The sequence below is a fragment of the Carassius auratus genome, chromosome 48 (genome assembly GCF_003368295.1).
Source record: "Carassius auratus strain Wakin chromosome 48, ASM336829v1, whole genome shotgun sequence".
NCBI classification, from domain to species: Eukaryota; Metazoa; Chordata; class Actinopteri; order Cypriniformes; family Cyprinidae; genus Carassius; species Carassius auratus.
Window position 1 is genome coordinate 54,826 of NC_039290.1, and position 17,687 is coordinate 72,512.

At 36.9% G+C, this 17,687-nt stretch overlaps 1 protein-coding gene across 1 annotated transcript in view; it reads right to left on the minus strand.

The window, feature by feature from the left end:
- LOC113065274 (peroxisomal membrane protein PEX14) overlaps positions 1 to 17,687 on the minus strand; it is a 62,396-nt gene that overhangs the window by 30,956 nt on the left and 13,753 nt on the right. Inside the window, exon 3 of the mRNA XM_026236519.1 lies at positions 6,971 to 7,055. Coding sequence (XP_026092304.1) covers positions 6,971 to 7,055 — 85 coding nt within the window. The remainder of the gene's footprint in view (positions 1 to 6,970; positions 7,056 to 17,687) is intronic.

A 17,687-nucleotide genomic window follows, 5' to 3' on the forward strand; every position in this document is an offset into this window, starting at 1 on the left:
AACACTAGTGAGGTCAAAGATTCAGCCACTGAACTCAGCAGCTTGTGTCGGACGTCCACACACAGGCTTATTGGAATCCGCTGGGCAAAAAATAAAATCTATTTTTCGATTTCCCATATTTTTCGGACTATAAGTCGCACTGGACTATAAGTCGCATTTATTTAGAACCAAGAACCAAGAGAAAACATTACGGTCTACAGCCGCGAGAGAGCGCTCTATGTCTTCAGTGTAGACTACAGGAGCACTGAGCAGCATAGAGCGCCCTCTCATGGCTGTAGACGGTAATGTTTTCTCTTGGTTCATTTCTCTTGGTTCATGTCAAATTAATTTTGATAAATAAGTCGCACCTGACTATAAGTCGCAGGACCAGACAAACTATGAAAAAAAAGTGCAACTTATAGTCCGGAAAAGCCACACAAATCAATCTTTTAACGTATTTAGTTCCGCAAACTTTTAACAAGATCTGATTAACGTGTCCTTTACACTAGATGTCACGCTCTTATTTATCTTGTACGACGTTAGAATGGAAAGCCTGTCATTCATTCAGTGCTTAACATGGTGGAGATCCTAAACAATATGTGTGATTTGCAATGCTGAGGTGAAATGCTATGATTTTCGGAATTAATGAATGAATGGAGCAGTTTTGTTTACACACATAGGCCTAACTGTAGTGTGTGTGCCACTTGAAGTGTTTTCAGCCACTGTTCCCTCACTATATGATGATATAAACACACAAACATCATCTCCAGCTGCTCTGAGAGTCACTTCATTAGTATTTTACGGTTTAATTTGAGAAAAAAGTTATTTACGGTAACCTATCAAAATAAAAATTTGGTGAAAAACTGTGACAGAAATATTAATATTGTGCGGTAGAAGTTAAGATTCATTGTAAGAACACTACTATTACTAATTAATATTATTAAAACTTATTTTTAAAGGAATAAATCACACACTTTTTTATTTATTTTTAAACCTCTGTTATGCAGCACATGTTTGCCAAACCATGAAAGGGATTCATTTTCATTTGATTAAAGGATAAATTAAAATAATGTTTTACTGCATTATCTGATTAACAGATAAAATTTTATAAGGCCCTGTTAAAAAATATATATATATTATAAAATAAAAATGTAAAAAATCCATGGTTCTTAATTTTTTACGTTCACTGATAATTTTTTTAAATAGTATTTGCAATAGTATTTTTATTAAATCTATATTCATTGAAAAAAAAAAATGAATAAAATCGGCACATCTGAATCGATACACAGCCGTATTTGTGACTGGACTATTAGACAAGGGAAAATACACTCTCTGTTGGAAAAACATCAACTGATGATTATATCCCTGGTTACTTAAGTTAGAGACACTAAATTCTGTACCGCTGAACGACGTTTCAGCGGTAGACATGTGCCGGTATTGGTAATGCGATATATTGCAGTGATTAATATGCATAATATTGTTATCGTGGGCACTTCTAAATACCGTGAATAAATATACATAATAAATTATTCAGAATTTGGAATGCATTTTAAGAATAGTATTCCCATCAGCTGCTCAAAATGTACAACACCGCTGTATGCTGCTTGAAAGAGCGCATGCGCTCTGATGTAAACAACCACGCATGAGAAGCACATGGAGGAACACGTGAGGGACGTTGAATGAAAGCACATTCACTCTTTGACAGCAGATGGCGCTAAACTGCAGCCCTTTCCCTGTAAACCCCGTAAATAAAGCAGCTGCTACTTTCTAAACCATATTTAAATAATTTATTAGTTATTTTTCTTATAAGAAAAATATATATTTAACCTGTTATACTGTATAATGACCACTTTTTTAAACAAAATTTCAATACCATGACAATACTGTATACTGTGATAAAGCATTATCAATTAACCGCAACAGGAAAATTTTATACCGGCATATTCCTAATCAGTGGGCACACTTAATTTTTTGTGATTTCCCCTGAGTAAGAACACAATTTAATATTGAACATAATTAAAATATAATTTATAAGAAACAATACTCTGTTGCGAATGTGTGTTTGCTTAACTACATGTTGCCATGTGCACAAATAACACAGTGAGGTGACGTTCACATAAAACACATTTTTGTATTCCACTGCGCTGCTTTTTCCATTGTTTTTCAATATAAAGTTGTGATAAACAGAGACCTTTGACAATTGTACATACGTCTCGAATCCTTTGCAACATCTTGCACATGACATGGCATTTTAAAAATGTGGTACACACACACACACACACACACACACACAAACAAAACCCCAGCTGATAGTGATACTACTAACCTTCATGCTCAGTGTACATCTAACTGCAAAAATCAAGACAATGTGACTGAAAACAAGCAAAGAAATGCTCGTTCACAGATCTTCCTCAACACAATAATTTAGTGAATTTTAGGTTGAATACTACACACCACAGCAATAAGGCAGTGATTACACGTAGCTTCTTTAAACTCCTTTGCATAAGGACAGCGCATACATATAACAAAGCCTAGATAATAAGTACATATACACCCACATTTGGAAAGCCCAATCAAAGAGTGACGTAATGACGATGGGTCTGTTCTGGGAGATCAGTAATTCACAATTTACACTGCAAAATGACCTGCTTAGAAAACATTAGCGCATATCTCTGAATGCTTACAGAGACCAATCGCATTCCCCTTGAAAAGAGAGGGAGAGAGAAATACTAAGAGAGAAAGGGGTGGAAATCATGGAGGTATCCTTCAGCACAGATTAGACCATAACGGCATGTAAATAATACGTGTAGGAGAGATTGTGTAAAGACGCTGCAACATGTAATCAGAGTGCTTCCTATTTTCCCCTTCATCAGCTGCCCGCCACTATGGCGGCTTGCTACAGGAATCCAATTTAACTCCCCACTCCACCAGAAGATGGTATTGTTTTATTTTATAGGGGCTTGGACATTTCCCAACGTTAATATAGACCAAAACTGGGAAATATTTACATAGATATGACATTAGACTGCTTTATAAATTAAGACGGAGGTGTATTTAGGTGTCTTTGTTTTTGGGGGGAGGTGAATGACCTGAAATCTGATGTCTGATCTTTGTAACGTCCATTATGCCGTTTTTATTTACTTAAATCATGACAGACAGATCAACAACATTACCTTATAGTTATACCTCATACCAAATAAAAAAATTTAAATAATATGTTATGTAGTTAACAGCTTTTTTTATTATTAAAATGTATTTTTATTGTAAAAAAATTTTATTTGGATGGGGATCAATTTCTGCAACACAATATACCGCTCTTTCCTATTTTCATCCCATCAAGTGTCTCAAGCTATAAAACCAAACAATATCAAACTAAATGTAGTTATTAAATAACATCTTCAAGCCTATATTCCTCATACTGCTTTAGTTTGAGAGGATTCAACCGGGTGAGTCTATTTTTCACCCACAGTATTGATTGCTTTTAGTTTAAAAGTGACTCATTGTAATAATGCCACTTTAATAATATTAACGATAATGCTAAATTATATCCAGTATAATCAGAGTTAAAAAGGAACACATTTCTGGTTTGGGGTTGACAAAAGGGCACTTGAGGCTTACTGATAGGGCTGAGGACATACAGTATACAAGACAAAAAAAACACTGGGAAAAACTGATGTAAAGCATTTATCAGTGGCAAAAGCTGTATTTGCATATGGAATGCAAAGAAAGTAGTGCAAGATAAAAACGGAGCACAAATGTTTAATGAAAAATCTACAGCATAGATTACAGACAAAACTCTTAAATGCTAAACTATTCAAGACGAGTAAATCAACAATTGCTATTGAAGAATTTGTTCTTGCATTTAGCAATTATTACAATGACCTTGTGTTAACCCCTATCCCTAATTAATAGGTATTAGACATAAACAGTGAAAATTAAAGGTCAACTTCATAACCACTGATCCGTCATTTTGGCTAGCGTGTTTAAGGCACGCTTTAATATGAACGACGTTAATCAAATTAAACTTTCGAGTGAACTCCAGGAATGGCTTGGAAAACACCGCAGGAACAACACACAGAGCTGTGTGTTGAAATTGCTTCTGTGAGCACAGCAGGGCACTGGGAAAATTGTAAATTTCAGGAGAAATTTAATAAGGAGAAATTGGCCTAAGATTACTCAGCACTTTGCTTCTAGATTAGTCTCCCTCCTACCCTTCAGATTGCACAAGTTGCTTTCAGGGTGATACAACATTGTGACATAATTACATTGTTTTAGGTGAGGCTCAGTAGAAATGGCTCTGTGCTGACACAAGACCATTTTCCAGCACATGCAAATTTATAGATGGCTCACTTTAAAGCCTGCACTTCTCTGCCATTTGAGGGACTAGGTAAAACAAAAAACCGTTTGCATGTTGACAAAAGGTTCCTGATTGCGATCTACAATTAAAACAAAAGGGTCATTGTGACTTTAATCCAAAACCCATCCTTAACAACAGACATTATGAACAGTATGTACGCACAAATCATTCCTAAATCATACTGGCTTAATTAAGCCGTCTGATTGATGGTCCGATCGTCCCATCGGGAGCGTTCATTGAGAGGATATTGAATAGTTGTCTATTCCAATGTTTAGCATATTTTCATAACTATGTGACAAGCGGCAATATCGCAGCAAAGTCGTCCTCGGGGTGTTAGCAGCTGTGTCCTTCCCAAAATTGCATGAGCGAGCAGAGGAAACAAAAGAAATGAAACCTGAAGCGCTGATGAAAACTCGCCGGCTGTGGTTGTAAACTGCTTTGTGCTTCAAGTTCTATCAATAACCTCTCGGTTACAGGGGTCAGTAATTAAAAGCCTTGTGATCTGGAAATAGTTTCCTCGTTCTCCAAAGGTCCAAATAAAAAAAATACAACATCAAATTAGAATAGCAACAGCACAAGGCCAAGTCTTCCAGCTATAGATCTATTGATGTTCAAACACACCCTGGGGGCACATTGCCATGATAGCCCTGAGTTCACCGTGTTCCCCATTACAACCTGGTGTTGCGGTTTGGAGAGGTCAAAGTCAAACTAAATATACATTATAGATACAGATATGTATGTATGTATGAATTATAAATAGCACAAACACACTGGGGTCCAAAAGTCTGAGGAAACATGATCGGCAGGATTACATGAACTTCATCGAATGGCATCAAAGCAATAATAATGCATTTTTTTTACTCATCAAATTGTTATACTGATAATATAAAACAAAATAATAATAATATTATAATTTTTTTGGAGAGAGCAGATTATCACTTTTTCAGGGAGCATAATGAAACAGTTGGACCCACTGAACGCTACTGACTTTTAGTTGCCATTGGCATGGGGGGGTTGACTTATCATGAAACAGTGGCACACTGGCATATTTAATACTTTATGTACCAAATAGAGCCCTTTGAGAAATCCATTTGAACCACCAAACTTGCTACAAAACACAAATACGCTCAAAACCTACGAATCCCCCAGAACTGGATACAATTTCACATTCATATTCAAAAGAACCACATTTCATCATAAACGTACAGCATATTAGGCCGCATAACCCAGCCGTGAATTATAAATGAAGCCGATCTACTGCTAACGAGAAGTACTGACCGAGGAAAATGCTAAAGATATAGAAATGTCATAATAGGCCACTGATGTGAACAACAGCAGCTGGCAGCAATGGATTTTGTCTCCAGTTACCTACACCAGTCATGGTGCTATTAGGCTCGCTTTCCTCTACTAGCACCATTGTAGGCCAAATCCACCTGCCTTTACCATCAATAAGTCCCGACAGAGCAAATTTATTTTAAATAAGAGCTAAAAGGAAAAAAAAAAGTCATGTCAGATAAGCACAGCTGTGCTAAGATTTACAATTATCAATAGCGTGCAGAGACAGATGAGCTGTCGCGTTATAAAGGACAATGCTGACCTTGCTAAACTTAAATGAGATAAAACTAATCTGACCTTTGTGAAGGACTATATTTTATCTTAAAAAATGATATGCATTTCAGTGCCGAAGTGATCGTCATTTTATGTGACTGATTTTAAAGTTTTAAGACCTGCTTGCAAAACACTCAAATAAGCCATAAATTGAGACAGATTACATTGTGCTTCTCGATTTCCATCACTGCCGGCCCCAAAGTGATTCACTAAAACATCACAATGTCATTTTCAGTGCCGGGTTTTGAAAAAAAATCCTTCGAAAAAGATCAAAATACAGCGTACGGATTGATTTCTATCCAGCACACATCCAGGCTGGTGATCTGATCTGAAAGGGGTTTGTGATATTGGAGGGATAGTGGTGGGTTATGCATCAAACACACACATATTGATTGATACCCGAACTGCTCTGAATTTAGAGTGAATGCATATGTATGCTCACAACACGTTACTTCTCTGGTCGATAAAACTTACCGATGCATTCCAGCGCTTTAATATTTATGATAACAGCTAAATTAAGTAAAAGCTTTAAAATGCTGGGAGGTAGCATAATTGACAATTCCATTGAAAGTGGGGGTTTGTCAATATTCATTTTCTGCATCCCAAAGAAGCATCCCAACTGTCATTCATCCACAGAGCTGGGATCAACCTCTCGGAAGACTGTTCGACCCTTGCCTGACCCTCCAGGGCATGCAACAATGGCCTTGACCTCTGACCCTTAAAAGCAAATGACCTCATCCTGTGAAAATCTTGGGCAAATTCAAATGGACTACAAGCGGTTTCTAAAGCTGAGCTGTCTTAGAAGGGACAGTTGTTGTGTCATTATATTACGATGTTCTTTCTTTAACACTGCAAAAAGGCTCTCTTTACTAAACTGATTCCACTCATGTTTGAAATGAATAAGCTAAAGCATCCAGCAGGTTCAATTTAAGGTCAAAGTCTTGGAATTGAGCCATCTTCTGTTCATTCTGCATATAAAAATGTAATGATTTACAATAGGTTCAGGAACATATTGATGATGCTCACCTTTTTTCTTCAGGAAAGCTTTTCGGGTTGCCAGGGGGCTTTGACGAACTTGCTGGTTTTGTAGAAACCTGACTGCCGTGGCAATCTGCGAAGAGAAAAAAAACAAAACCAAACAAACACATCTTACATTTGCCACATGAAATGAGCTCATCAGTATAATAGAAAGTCATCAGTAAATTAACTTCATTGGAAATGAGAGCAAGACTCAGGGATTCTTGCAAGGCAGCTGAATTATTGTACATTTCCAGCTCCCCATGGTATATCATCAGCCAACAACAGGAACTTATAAAATAACCCTCCCTCTCCCAATAAGTATATGGAGCCCAGACCACCAAATCACTTTAGAGATAAATCTAGGAAATGAGTGAATCAGCAGTTATAAAATTATCCCATCAAGGTTTGCTGAACAAATGGAGTATGGAGTTTAATTTGCCATTATTCTCTTTAAGTCAAACTCCTAGCCTTAAGTGAGCAGGGACTGAAAAGCTATACTTAATGCTAAAGTGCACATCTGTATCTAATAACGGCACAATACCTGGCTTAAAACTTCAGCGATTCTTAAAGAAGAAAATGCATTATGATCAAATCACCTAGGCTGCAAGTTGTAATGACTGAGTGTTAATGCACTAGAAAATTAAATATCATCAGAACACGTGTAGTCGGAAGTGCAGCACCGCTCCCATCGATTCCATTGCGTTTTCCTTCGAGATGCACCTTGATCTGCCACTTTAGCTTGCTTCTCCTAGAATTAAAAAAGGGTCTACTCCTCAAACACCATTATAGCATGAATTTGAAGTGCGTGCTCTGAAGTGGTGCTTTTAAAGAACGGATAAACATGAAATAACATCTGGAGATGGGGGAAACGCACACTCAAGGATAAAGCCGAGCCGCCTCGTTATCGCACCTGTGGTCCCTGTGATTCAATTGTAAAAGTCATCCCTCTAATAGGTTGAAAGGTTTTGATTACTGTTCTTTTTCTTTAAGCGGCAAAAGATAAAAAGTGATTGAGAGCGCTGTCTGTGGTAATCCGTTTTAGGTAATGCATTGCATATACTAAAGACCTGTTTCAATCCAAAAGGATTGCATTTTGAAAAGAGACTGAGAAGAATGTGTAATAGTCATGCCAGCTGTATAATTCTGCAGTGACAAATCAAGACAGATTGAGTCGGAGACCCGGTTTTCCTTTCAAAAACACATCATATTGATTTCAGCTTAAATTTATGGGGCACAACTTTGACTTTGTTGGATGGAGGAGGAAGACGAAAAGGGGGCACTGCCGATTTAGGGAACAGCATGAGATTATGATTCCGATAATTTGAATAAGCAAGCAGGCAGGCCACATCTGTCTTCAAATATGTATACGACTGAGTCAGTGTCTGTAAAGAATGTGTCCTTAGTCACACCTGGTTTCAGAACACATCAGAGACTTTTTCCGGTAACATGAGCTTTGCAAAGTTGTTACCCAAAGCGTAAGGACCTTTTTGGATCTCTATATTAGTGTCAGGATTTTTTTTAATATATATATATTTATAAGGGGATATTTTTTCTAACCATCGACAACAACTCATGCTTTGTTATCCATTTTTCAAACAGTTTAATTTTGATAAGCCATCGTTTCATGGCAATAGTTTGTAAACAATTTTAATTTATAAAAATTTCAATATGCATAGTACTTTTTTTACCTATAAAATCAACACCACATGTATTCAATATTTTGCACTATGCAATAATAAAGTGGCCTTAAATGTAATGTGATATATCCCAGGAACCTAAAATTTCTGACTGTGCTGTATTTAAGCTTAGGCATAGTTAATTTAGTCACCTGGAAACCTAATGACAAGTAAGTTCTGGGAAGTCTTTAAACAGGAATCACAAGTTAAAATTAGCATTTGAATGGATGAGGTTTTTGTGTTGTTGTAGAATGACACAATAAGTGTCTTTTACAATCCAGAAACACTCTTTCCCCGCTCTATAAACACCACGTAAACTGCATAAACCATCAATTTCTTTATTCACTGCACAAAAACAAATGTCAGGCACATTACGCGTACAGTAAATCACATTTTACAGGAAAAGAAAATTCTCAATTGAGTCAACGCCAGTGAAAATACAAGCGCTGGGATGTTTCATTTAAGATAATATAGACAAAGGGATCAAAATAGCGGCTCCTTGGTTTGAAATATGACTCTTTTTTGTGATTGAGACTAGCTTTTACTTGGATGGAAGGGGCACGGGATTCTTGTAAACACTTCTCTAAAAGATGGGATCAAACTGGGATAATAAATGAGGGCGATGTCCATTTATTTTTCAAAAGTGTTACGTCTGTTCTTCAGGGAGAAGAAAAGTGCTTTTCTTTGCAGATGACACGGCTGCTTTATGCAAGTTCCACCCAGACATCTCAATCAATTATAACCACATTGCACAGATTTTAGTCTTGTCTACTTATTGACGTATAGATCACCCTCGTTGTCATATAAAGGTAGCAGCATGCAATTGTCCTTTTAAGGGGGAGAGCTGGATCACTACATGTCAGTACAAGGCACATTTGGTTTGGCAAGCAAAATATTAACTCAAATTAAAAAGGTGGGTGCGTGCTTCTTTGCTGAATACCAGTAAATACTCTGTTAATCAACCATTATTTTCTAGTGTTTCTTGTAAGGCTAAAATTGCTAATGCACGGAAAGTGCTCCCTGTTCTAACCAATAATCTTTACAAATGAGATGAATGATCAAGTGTCAGGTGCAACCTAAAAAGTGGTGAAAACTCAATCATAGTGGGCAAGCAACATTAAGGGCCACGTCTGGAGACATGCCTGACATGAACATGATGACTGGACAAGGTCTTGCAAATAGCGCCATGTCGGTTATTGAGTTTGGATCGGACAGAGTTTTAGCAGAGCACTTTTGCCTCACACTCGCCTTAAATTTGGAGGAGGTGGTCGTGATGACATTGATCGGGAAGGAAACATAAAATGTTCTATTAGGCAAGGGAAATTTTCTGAGTCGACCTCGCACAAGTCTTTCTTCATTTATTAAACAGGATGAGTTTACTGTTGATAAATCACCACATTATGACAGACAGTTTAGTGTCAGAAAGTATCCCAATTTACCTTACACTAAAAATATCACTTTAAGAATAACCAGCGAATTCTGGCTCGCAAAAAAAAAAAAAAAAAAGAAGTCAAACTGTAAAAATTGAAGAGTAAGTTTTGCATATAAATGCTGCTATTTAACTAGCAGATATGAGAAGGAAGACTTCCTTAGCCAATTTTGTGAACCGGTCACGCAGGGAAATATACTTTTGCTCAAGGCAACACACATTCACAAAGGAACTATTAAACCAAACATGATTAAATCAGTAGTAGATGGACGGGGGAAAAAGGTTTTATTTTAATATCACAAAATTAAAAAAAAAAAAAAAAAAAACCTAACGCCAAAGTTCCTTAAATGGTGAGTGCAAAGGTAGAGATGCATGTATTATATAAACTACAATATACAGTCTTATAAATATATATAAATATATATAAATATATATATATATATATATATACACACATAATCTTTACCTGATGCACATTTACAATGTTTATTATTATTACGCCTCTTGCTTTGCACATTCCTTTGCATTTTGACCTCATAATGCCATTTGCACCATATACTATTCACCATATACTATTCATATATACTATTTTTTTTATTTTTTTGGATTCTTTGATGAATAATAAGTTAAAGAGTACAGCATTTAGTCAAAATATAAATCTTTTCAAACAATATAAATCTTTGCTTTCACTTCTTAAAATTTAATACATCCTTGTTAAATAAAAGTTTTAATTTCTTAAAAAATATATAGTATATCTTCTTTTTAACTTTTTAAGTTTCAGGTTCTAAAAAAAATATTAAGCAGCACAACAGTTTCCAGCACTGATAATAAATCAGCATATTAGAATGATTTCTGAAGAATTATGTAAACTCAAGACTGAATGCTGAAAATTCAGCTTTGAATCACATAAATAAATTATATTATAATGTATTGTATAATTCTGTATAATGCATCTACTGTGTTTATACCTCCTCTTTTGCACCTTGTATATACAACCCCTTGCATAGAGCTGGTCTCTGCTTCTGTACCTCAAAATATACCTGTAAAATGTTACATTATATTCCGCTGATTCTTTGTCAATGCATTTGATGAAAACATAATCAGGAAAATATACGTACTTAGCAACAAACAGTGTTTAGAAAAGTACTGCGGTGGTTATTTCTAGAAACTAAAATAAAATCAGAGGCTTTTACACTGTAGATACTTCAGCGCCAAATCATGCACAAACTTTGAAGAGAGCCGTGTAAAGACGTGAAATGAAGTTACAGAGCAAAATGTGTGTCTGATTATACACAAGTCTGACGTTAAGCTACAGGACTGCTGACAGTAATGACCGCTCCGTGAGAAAGGACAAGAACTACGGCAGCAGAAGATGGGGGCCATCAGCTGGCACTTAAAAGGAAAGGGTAAAGGAAGCTAAAAGGAAATCATTAGCAGGTCTCAGTGTGAATCAATTCATTTCAAATTGCCCTGTACATTTGTGAAGAAGCACCCCTGATATAATAAAGGCCTAATAGACACTGATCCAATTGTGTTAGGCTGGTCTCAGATTCCTACAAAACAATGGTTTCAGAAAAAGAGTGAGGAAGAAAGAGATCGAAGTCGACTTCCTATATTAATTAACCTCTCTCCTGAATGTTTCCATGACATAGACGGATATCTAGATCGCTTTAAGCGCTCCGACTTTTTGAAATTGCATCGTAGGTTTCCATGCAGTCAGATTCCTTTCAGCTCCTGATGGGGTGATGCACAAAATGGTGTTTTTAATCTTTTATAATTAGATCTTAAAATACCCTTCTAATTATGACAACTTCCGCTTTAAATGACCTTTACCGAGGAGAGCCCATTGAGAACAGTTGAGCATGAACTGCATGTGCATGAGAGAGAGAGAGGTAATCTAAAACAGCTATATAAAATCAATTCTTACTGATCAGCTCAACACCCACATGACACAGACATTGCATACATCGATAAAGCATTACCATCCTTCATAAAGCAGCTTTTTAACCCATTTTTAGCTTTCTTTTCATTGTGACTTGTGGAAACTTTGCTCTTATGGCTGCCCTTAAAACAATAGTTCACCACAAAATTTTGATTATTTCAATTTACTCAACCTCACGCCATTTCAAACCCGTTTCTTCTGCAGAACAAATAACATATTTAAAAAAAATTATTTGTATAAAATGCAGTAAAAGTCAGTGGGGTCTAAAACAACAGAAAAAAAAAAAATCTTCTATTGTTTTCCACAGAAGAAAGAAATCCATACTGCTTTGGAACAAAGTGAGAGTGAGTAAATGATGACAGAATTGTTATTTTTGGGTGAACTATCCCTTAAAAATGTTCTGCGTGCCCCTCATCATAATCACAAAAATCATAGCAGTCACTCCGATTGGAGTGCATAACAGTGCGGTCGGTTTACGACTTTGAACTACTGAAAAAAAAGTGCATGAAAAGGGAATATCTCAGTCACTTATGCCTTTACCCATCTTCCTTATGCAACCAAATCCACTTTCAAAAGGTCACATTCATGATAAATAGATCTATGCAAAAAGAGCCATTACTGATGACAAAGTAGAGCAACACACACTTTCCATGTGCTGCGAGTGGATTGAGCGCAGAGAGCCGCGATTACAGTGCTGATATTCAAATCACGGTGGAGGCAATTTTTTTTATGAATGTTCTGAACTTTGACAACTTAAAGGTCACAACGCATTTAACATCAAAACAAAAAAATACAATGGATACAATAGCAGAGAAAAGAGCAGTTGAAAGTGAAATAAGCAAAAGTATGTATGTACAAAATAAAGTCTTCTAGTCCAGGGTTCCCACACTTCTGATTTTTTTCATGACTGTCCCAGTTGTTTTTGATGATTTATATAAACTCACAGACACAGAGTCAAATTTCAGCCAATTAAATACTTCAGAATTAGGCCAAAAATAACAACAAAATCCATGCCTGGAAATCACACTTATGGATTTCCATGATATTTCCAGAATTGTGGGAATCCTGTAAGACATTCCTAGTTATCAAATTCATCACATCAACAGCATATTATGCCACTTCCACAGAAGAGACTAAGATTGAAAAAAATATAGTCAAATATTATTATATAAATCAATACATTTTGAACGCATAAATGAATACATGAAAAACTTCTCATAATATATTATATATATATATATATATATATATATATATATATATATATATATATATATATATATATATATATATATATATATATTAGGGGTGTAACGATACGCGTATTCGTATTGAACCGTTCGGTACGACGCTTTCGGTTCGGTACGCGGTACGCATTATGCATACCGAACGGTTCGTTGGACTAATTAATTATATTTGAAAAAAAAAAAAGAGAAATATAATGATATGCGTTCAACAAGGTAGCCCAATAACCCAAACGACGTAACAGGCAACGCCCCTGACACCCCCGAAGAAGAAAAAAACACCAACTTATGTTTATGTTATGTTATGACTCAGTCAGGCGCTCGCTCACTCAGTACGCGCTGAAGGCTCGTTGCAAAATGGCCAATGCGTTTAACAGACTAGAAAAAGAAGATGACTCTCAAACATATTGTTTGAGATGCATGATTCCATCTATGAGCTGCTCGATCAGAGTGACATGAGAGCCCCTCCTTAGAACATTATTTGTAAATCCATGTTATGGTAAGTGTGCACGTGAAGTCTTTGCACACTTTCTGAAATCCACACTGTGGTAAGTTTGCACACTACACTAGTGCTCTGCATTCTTTCTAAAATCCTATATAGTGAGGGCTTCGCGCGGTTGCTTCATTGCTTTAAAAAAAAAAAAACACCAGCGTGAATACTTGAAACATGTCAACTCATTTACGCCGACATCACCTTATTGTGTCAGTATCTGGGAAAAGACGAAAAAAAGGAGAAACATGCACGCAACAAACTATGCCTGCAGCATTTAGACACCAGTATTATAGCTTACAGGGAATCCAAAGTGCACCCAAACACCAGACCTGTTGGTTATTTTAGGATCTTATATTTCTGGTCTGTTAAATGCATTAGACATTTTGCAATGAGCCTTCAGCGCGTGCTGACTGAGCGAGCGCCTTAGGGTCCGTTCACATATCGCTCCTAAAAACGCATGGAAAACGCTAAGCACGTCTTTCTCCTCCTTTCCAAAGCGCTCGGGCAGAAGCGCTCATGAGGCGTCTGTCTTTGCTAAGCAACAATGACGTGCTCTCTCCATGAGACGCGGAAATTTCAGCGAAGGATAAATGGATTTGCAGCTCTAAAAATCGCTTGCAGTAGCTCTGCTACTAAATTTATTTCAAAATTGCAATCCATATACAACTATAATCAGCTGTTCCTTCATCTTGGCTGAGTTTTCAACGTTGTTACGGGAAAGGATGAAGCTGATTGGTTAGTTCTTGTCACATGACCCGCGGTGCGCTTGCGGCATTCTGAAAAGTTGAGATGTTTTTGCATTTTGCTGTATCTAAAACGTACCGAACCGAACCGAACCGAACCGTGACATCAGTGTATCGTATCGAACCGAACCGTGAATTTTGTGAACCGTTACACCCCTAATATATATATATATATATATATATATATATATATATATATATATATATATATATTATTTAAGCCTAACAAAGAAATTCACATATTAAAATGCACACACAAATTGATCAAATCAGCAAAAGTTTTTACACATTTCTACACACACAGTTGCACATGCACTCAACAAACTTGCCTCACTCAGCCCAGGCTAATCTGTGACGCTAGCCTAACTAGTACTCAATACATTTCAGATTACAGACCTTAAATATTTCCTCTTAACATGTGAATCGATAGAACACGGTAAAGCAGAGCATTTGCTGGAAACATTTCTGTTAACGTGGGGCAAGTTCATCTTAATCGTTATTATAAACTGTTGGGAGATATGTCCAGCTTTCACATGTGGTCATTTGTTTCCACTAATGAGAGAGCCCAAGCGTCTGTGGTGCCGGAATCACACAGACATTCTGCCGGCTCACCGAGGTGTTCGATATAAGACTTCTTCATATAGCCAAAAGATATTTAAAAGATTTTTGACAAAAAGCCGCAGTTTGGGGGTTTGATTAATCTAATCTAACAAATGCCACGCTTAATAAACAATAGACAGGAATATTGAGGGATTTTTATCATTCTTCATAAAAAAACCTTTTAAAAGTGTGTTCTAGGGGTGTTCATTATAACTCAAAATTGTTCTAATGTGATTTTTGACAAAAAAGCCAGTTATTTTAATTTAACATTGCTTAATAAATAATAACGTTTAGTCAAATAAATAGCAAGATTGAGGTCAAAGGGTCAAATTTAGCTTAAAAAGAATAACTTGTTTTCTTAAGCCATTATTTTTGGACATTCAAAGGGGAAAAAAAAAGTGAAGTGTGTGTATGAGAGAGAGAAAGTGACAGAAAGATGAAACTGTGGCCCCTGGACTCAGCAGTGAGGGAGAAAAAAAACATTACTTAGCCCGGCTCACCGCAAATATTCCAGCAGTAATCCAGTAATGGATACTTCCTCAGCTCTACAATTGGTCAAAATGTTTTCATACAATAATTTAATTCAGAAACACTTTTACAAAGCAAGAGTAATCAATTTTAATTAGTTGACCCCCCCCCAATTGCATAAAGTTTAATGTACTGCCATCGATCCTCTTTGTTCTTTAATGCAGTGCTGCTTTCCTGTAATTTGAGGCATTTTTTTTCTCTACTTTTACAGTCAATGATGACATTCGGTGACAGGCCGTGTAAAATGTCTCTGAGTTGCAAATGAGCAGGGCATAAACACACACACACACACACACACACACACACACACATTCAATGCGTGCAATTCATAACAAAACCTGAGGGAAGAAAACTAAACCTCCAATTTCAAGACAATCTAAAGGAAACGGAGCACAAATTAAAAGCAGCCTATCATGACTTTGTGGCACATCCTAATAACACGTTGCGATCTGGCTCTTAGATAAACACAAAGGCGGTCTTAAACCCGACGCTGGATCCTTGTCCTTCATTTTCAGAGACACTACCACCCTTCACATCCAATTAGCTAATTGAAGCGAAATGAAAACAGCACCAATGGCAACAATGCCGCACTCGTGTCCAAACCGCACAATGCAGGGTTTATGGAGACGAAGGAAAAGCCTTCTTGTCAGCTACGACTGCCATAACTCTGATAAGTGTCTCCGCTCTCTGCTTCCGCCCACCTACCCATAATCACACACACATACACACAAAATCAAAGTGTACAATTTTGTGTCAACGTCTTTCACACTAAACTAGCCAGTAGACGTTATAGTACGTTGACAACTAAAAGGGAAATGTGCTTGGTGGTGGTTAGTTGACGACGGCTTGCATTCAATAGCTCGGGATGCTTATTGCACGCTGCGGATCAAGAGTTTTGCGGTCTTCAAAAAGGTATAGAATTGGTTGTGTGACCCTCTTGCTTGATGACCCTCCTTTCAATTACTCTGATGGAGGTGGAGAACTGGATGGAGAGCAAAAAATGAAGTGTCAAAGTAAAACAAAAACACACGGTAGGGAAGATACAGCATGAAAAATGGGGAAAAAAGGCAGAGGAAGTTAAAGGAGTACGGTCAGACAAGAAAAGAGACAAAGAGAGGGCAACCTGGCCTCCTACGGCTTTCTGGGTACATCTCAGAAGATGAATACCACCATCTACTGGCTTCAAAGGAAAGTTGAGCAACAACAGGGCTCGTCTGAATGAACCAGAGCTGTCAGGAACGGTTAGATGACAATGGAGCTCGCATTTAAAGAGATACTCAGACCACAAATAGGGTCACATGACTGAGAAGAACAGTAAGTGTTTAATCCACCAATGAGATTAAACCATCTTCAAACCACAGAGGCACAGCAAACTAATAAAACAAGAAAAACAATTCAGGTTTCCAGTTTTAATTTAGTGCATCCAAACAAACTGGAACATTTTAATTATCACAGTCACTAAAATTACTTTTGAAAAAAAAAAAGTGGTTTTGTTTTTCCTTGCAAAATGGTTTGGAATGGGGTAGAAAATATAAGCCTGGCAGACTGATTTATGCTTGTTGACTCATATGGAGAATTGCTGTTACTCAACTGAAGCCACAGAATCTGAGAAATGCTTGTCTGTGAGAATAATCGTACATTTCTAAAGGTTCAGCCAGAATGTACAGGTTTTACTGCATAATTGCCCAAAGCATGTCTGCGGTACAATGGTGCCACCCAGCCCTGTTCTCAAACCTGCGTAATAATCCGTTTATCTTGCGTAAAAATCCTCTTGACCCTGCCCAAGTAACAATAACCATAAAAAAAACACCAAAACAATGGAATGAACAAGCAGGGATCTGATCACACGCAAAAGTTCAAAACAAGATTGATAGAATGGACCGGCTTTCAAAGAGGGAAGTTCCATATAGACACACCTTACAGTTCACCCCAAATTAAATAATCTTCCGTGTGTCATTCAAAACATGTATGACTTTCTTTTGTCTATGGAACACACGAGACCGAATGTTTTTGTCCATACAATGAAAGTCAGTGCTGGCTCATTGTATTGACAAAAAACATGGAGACA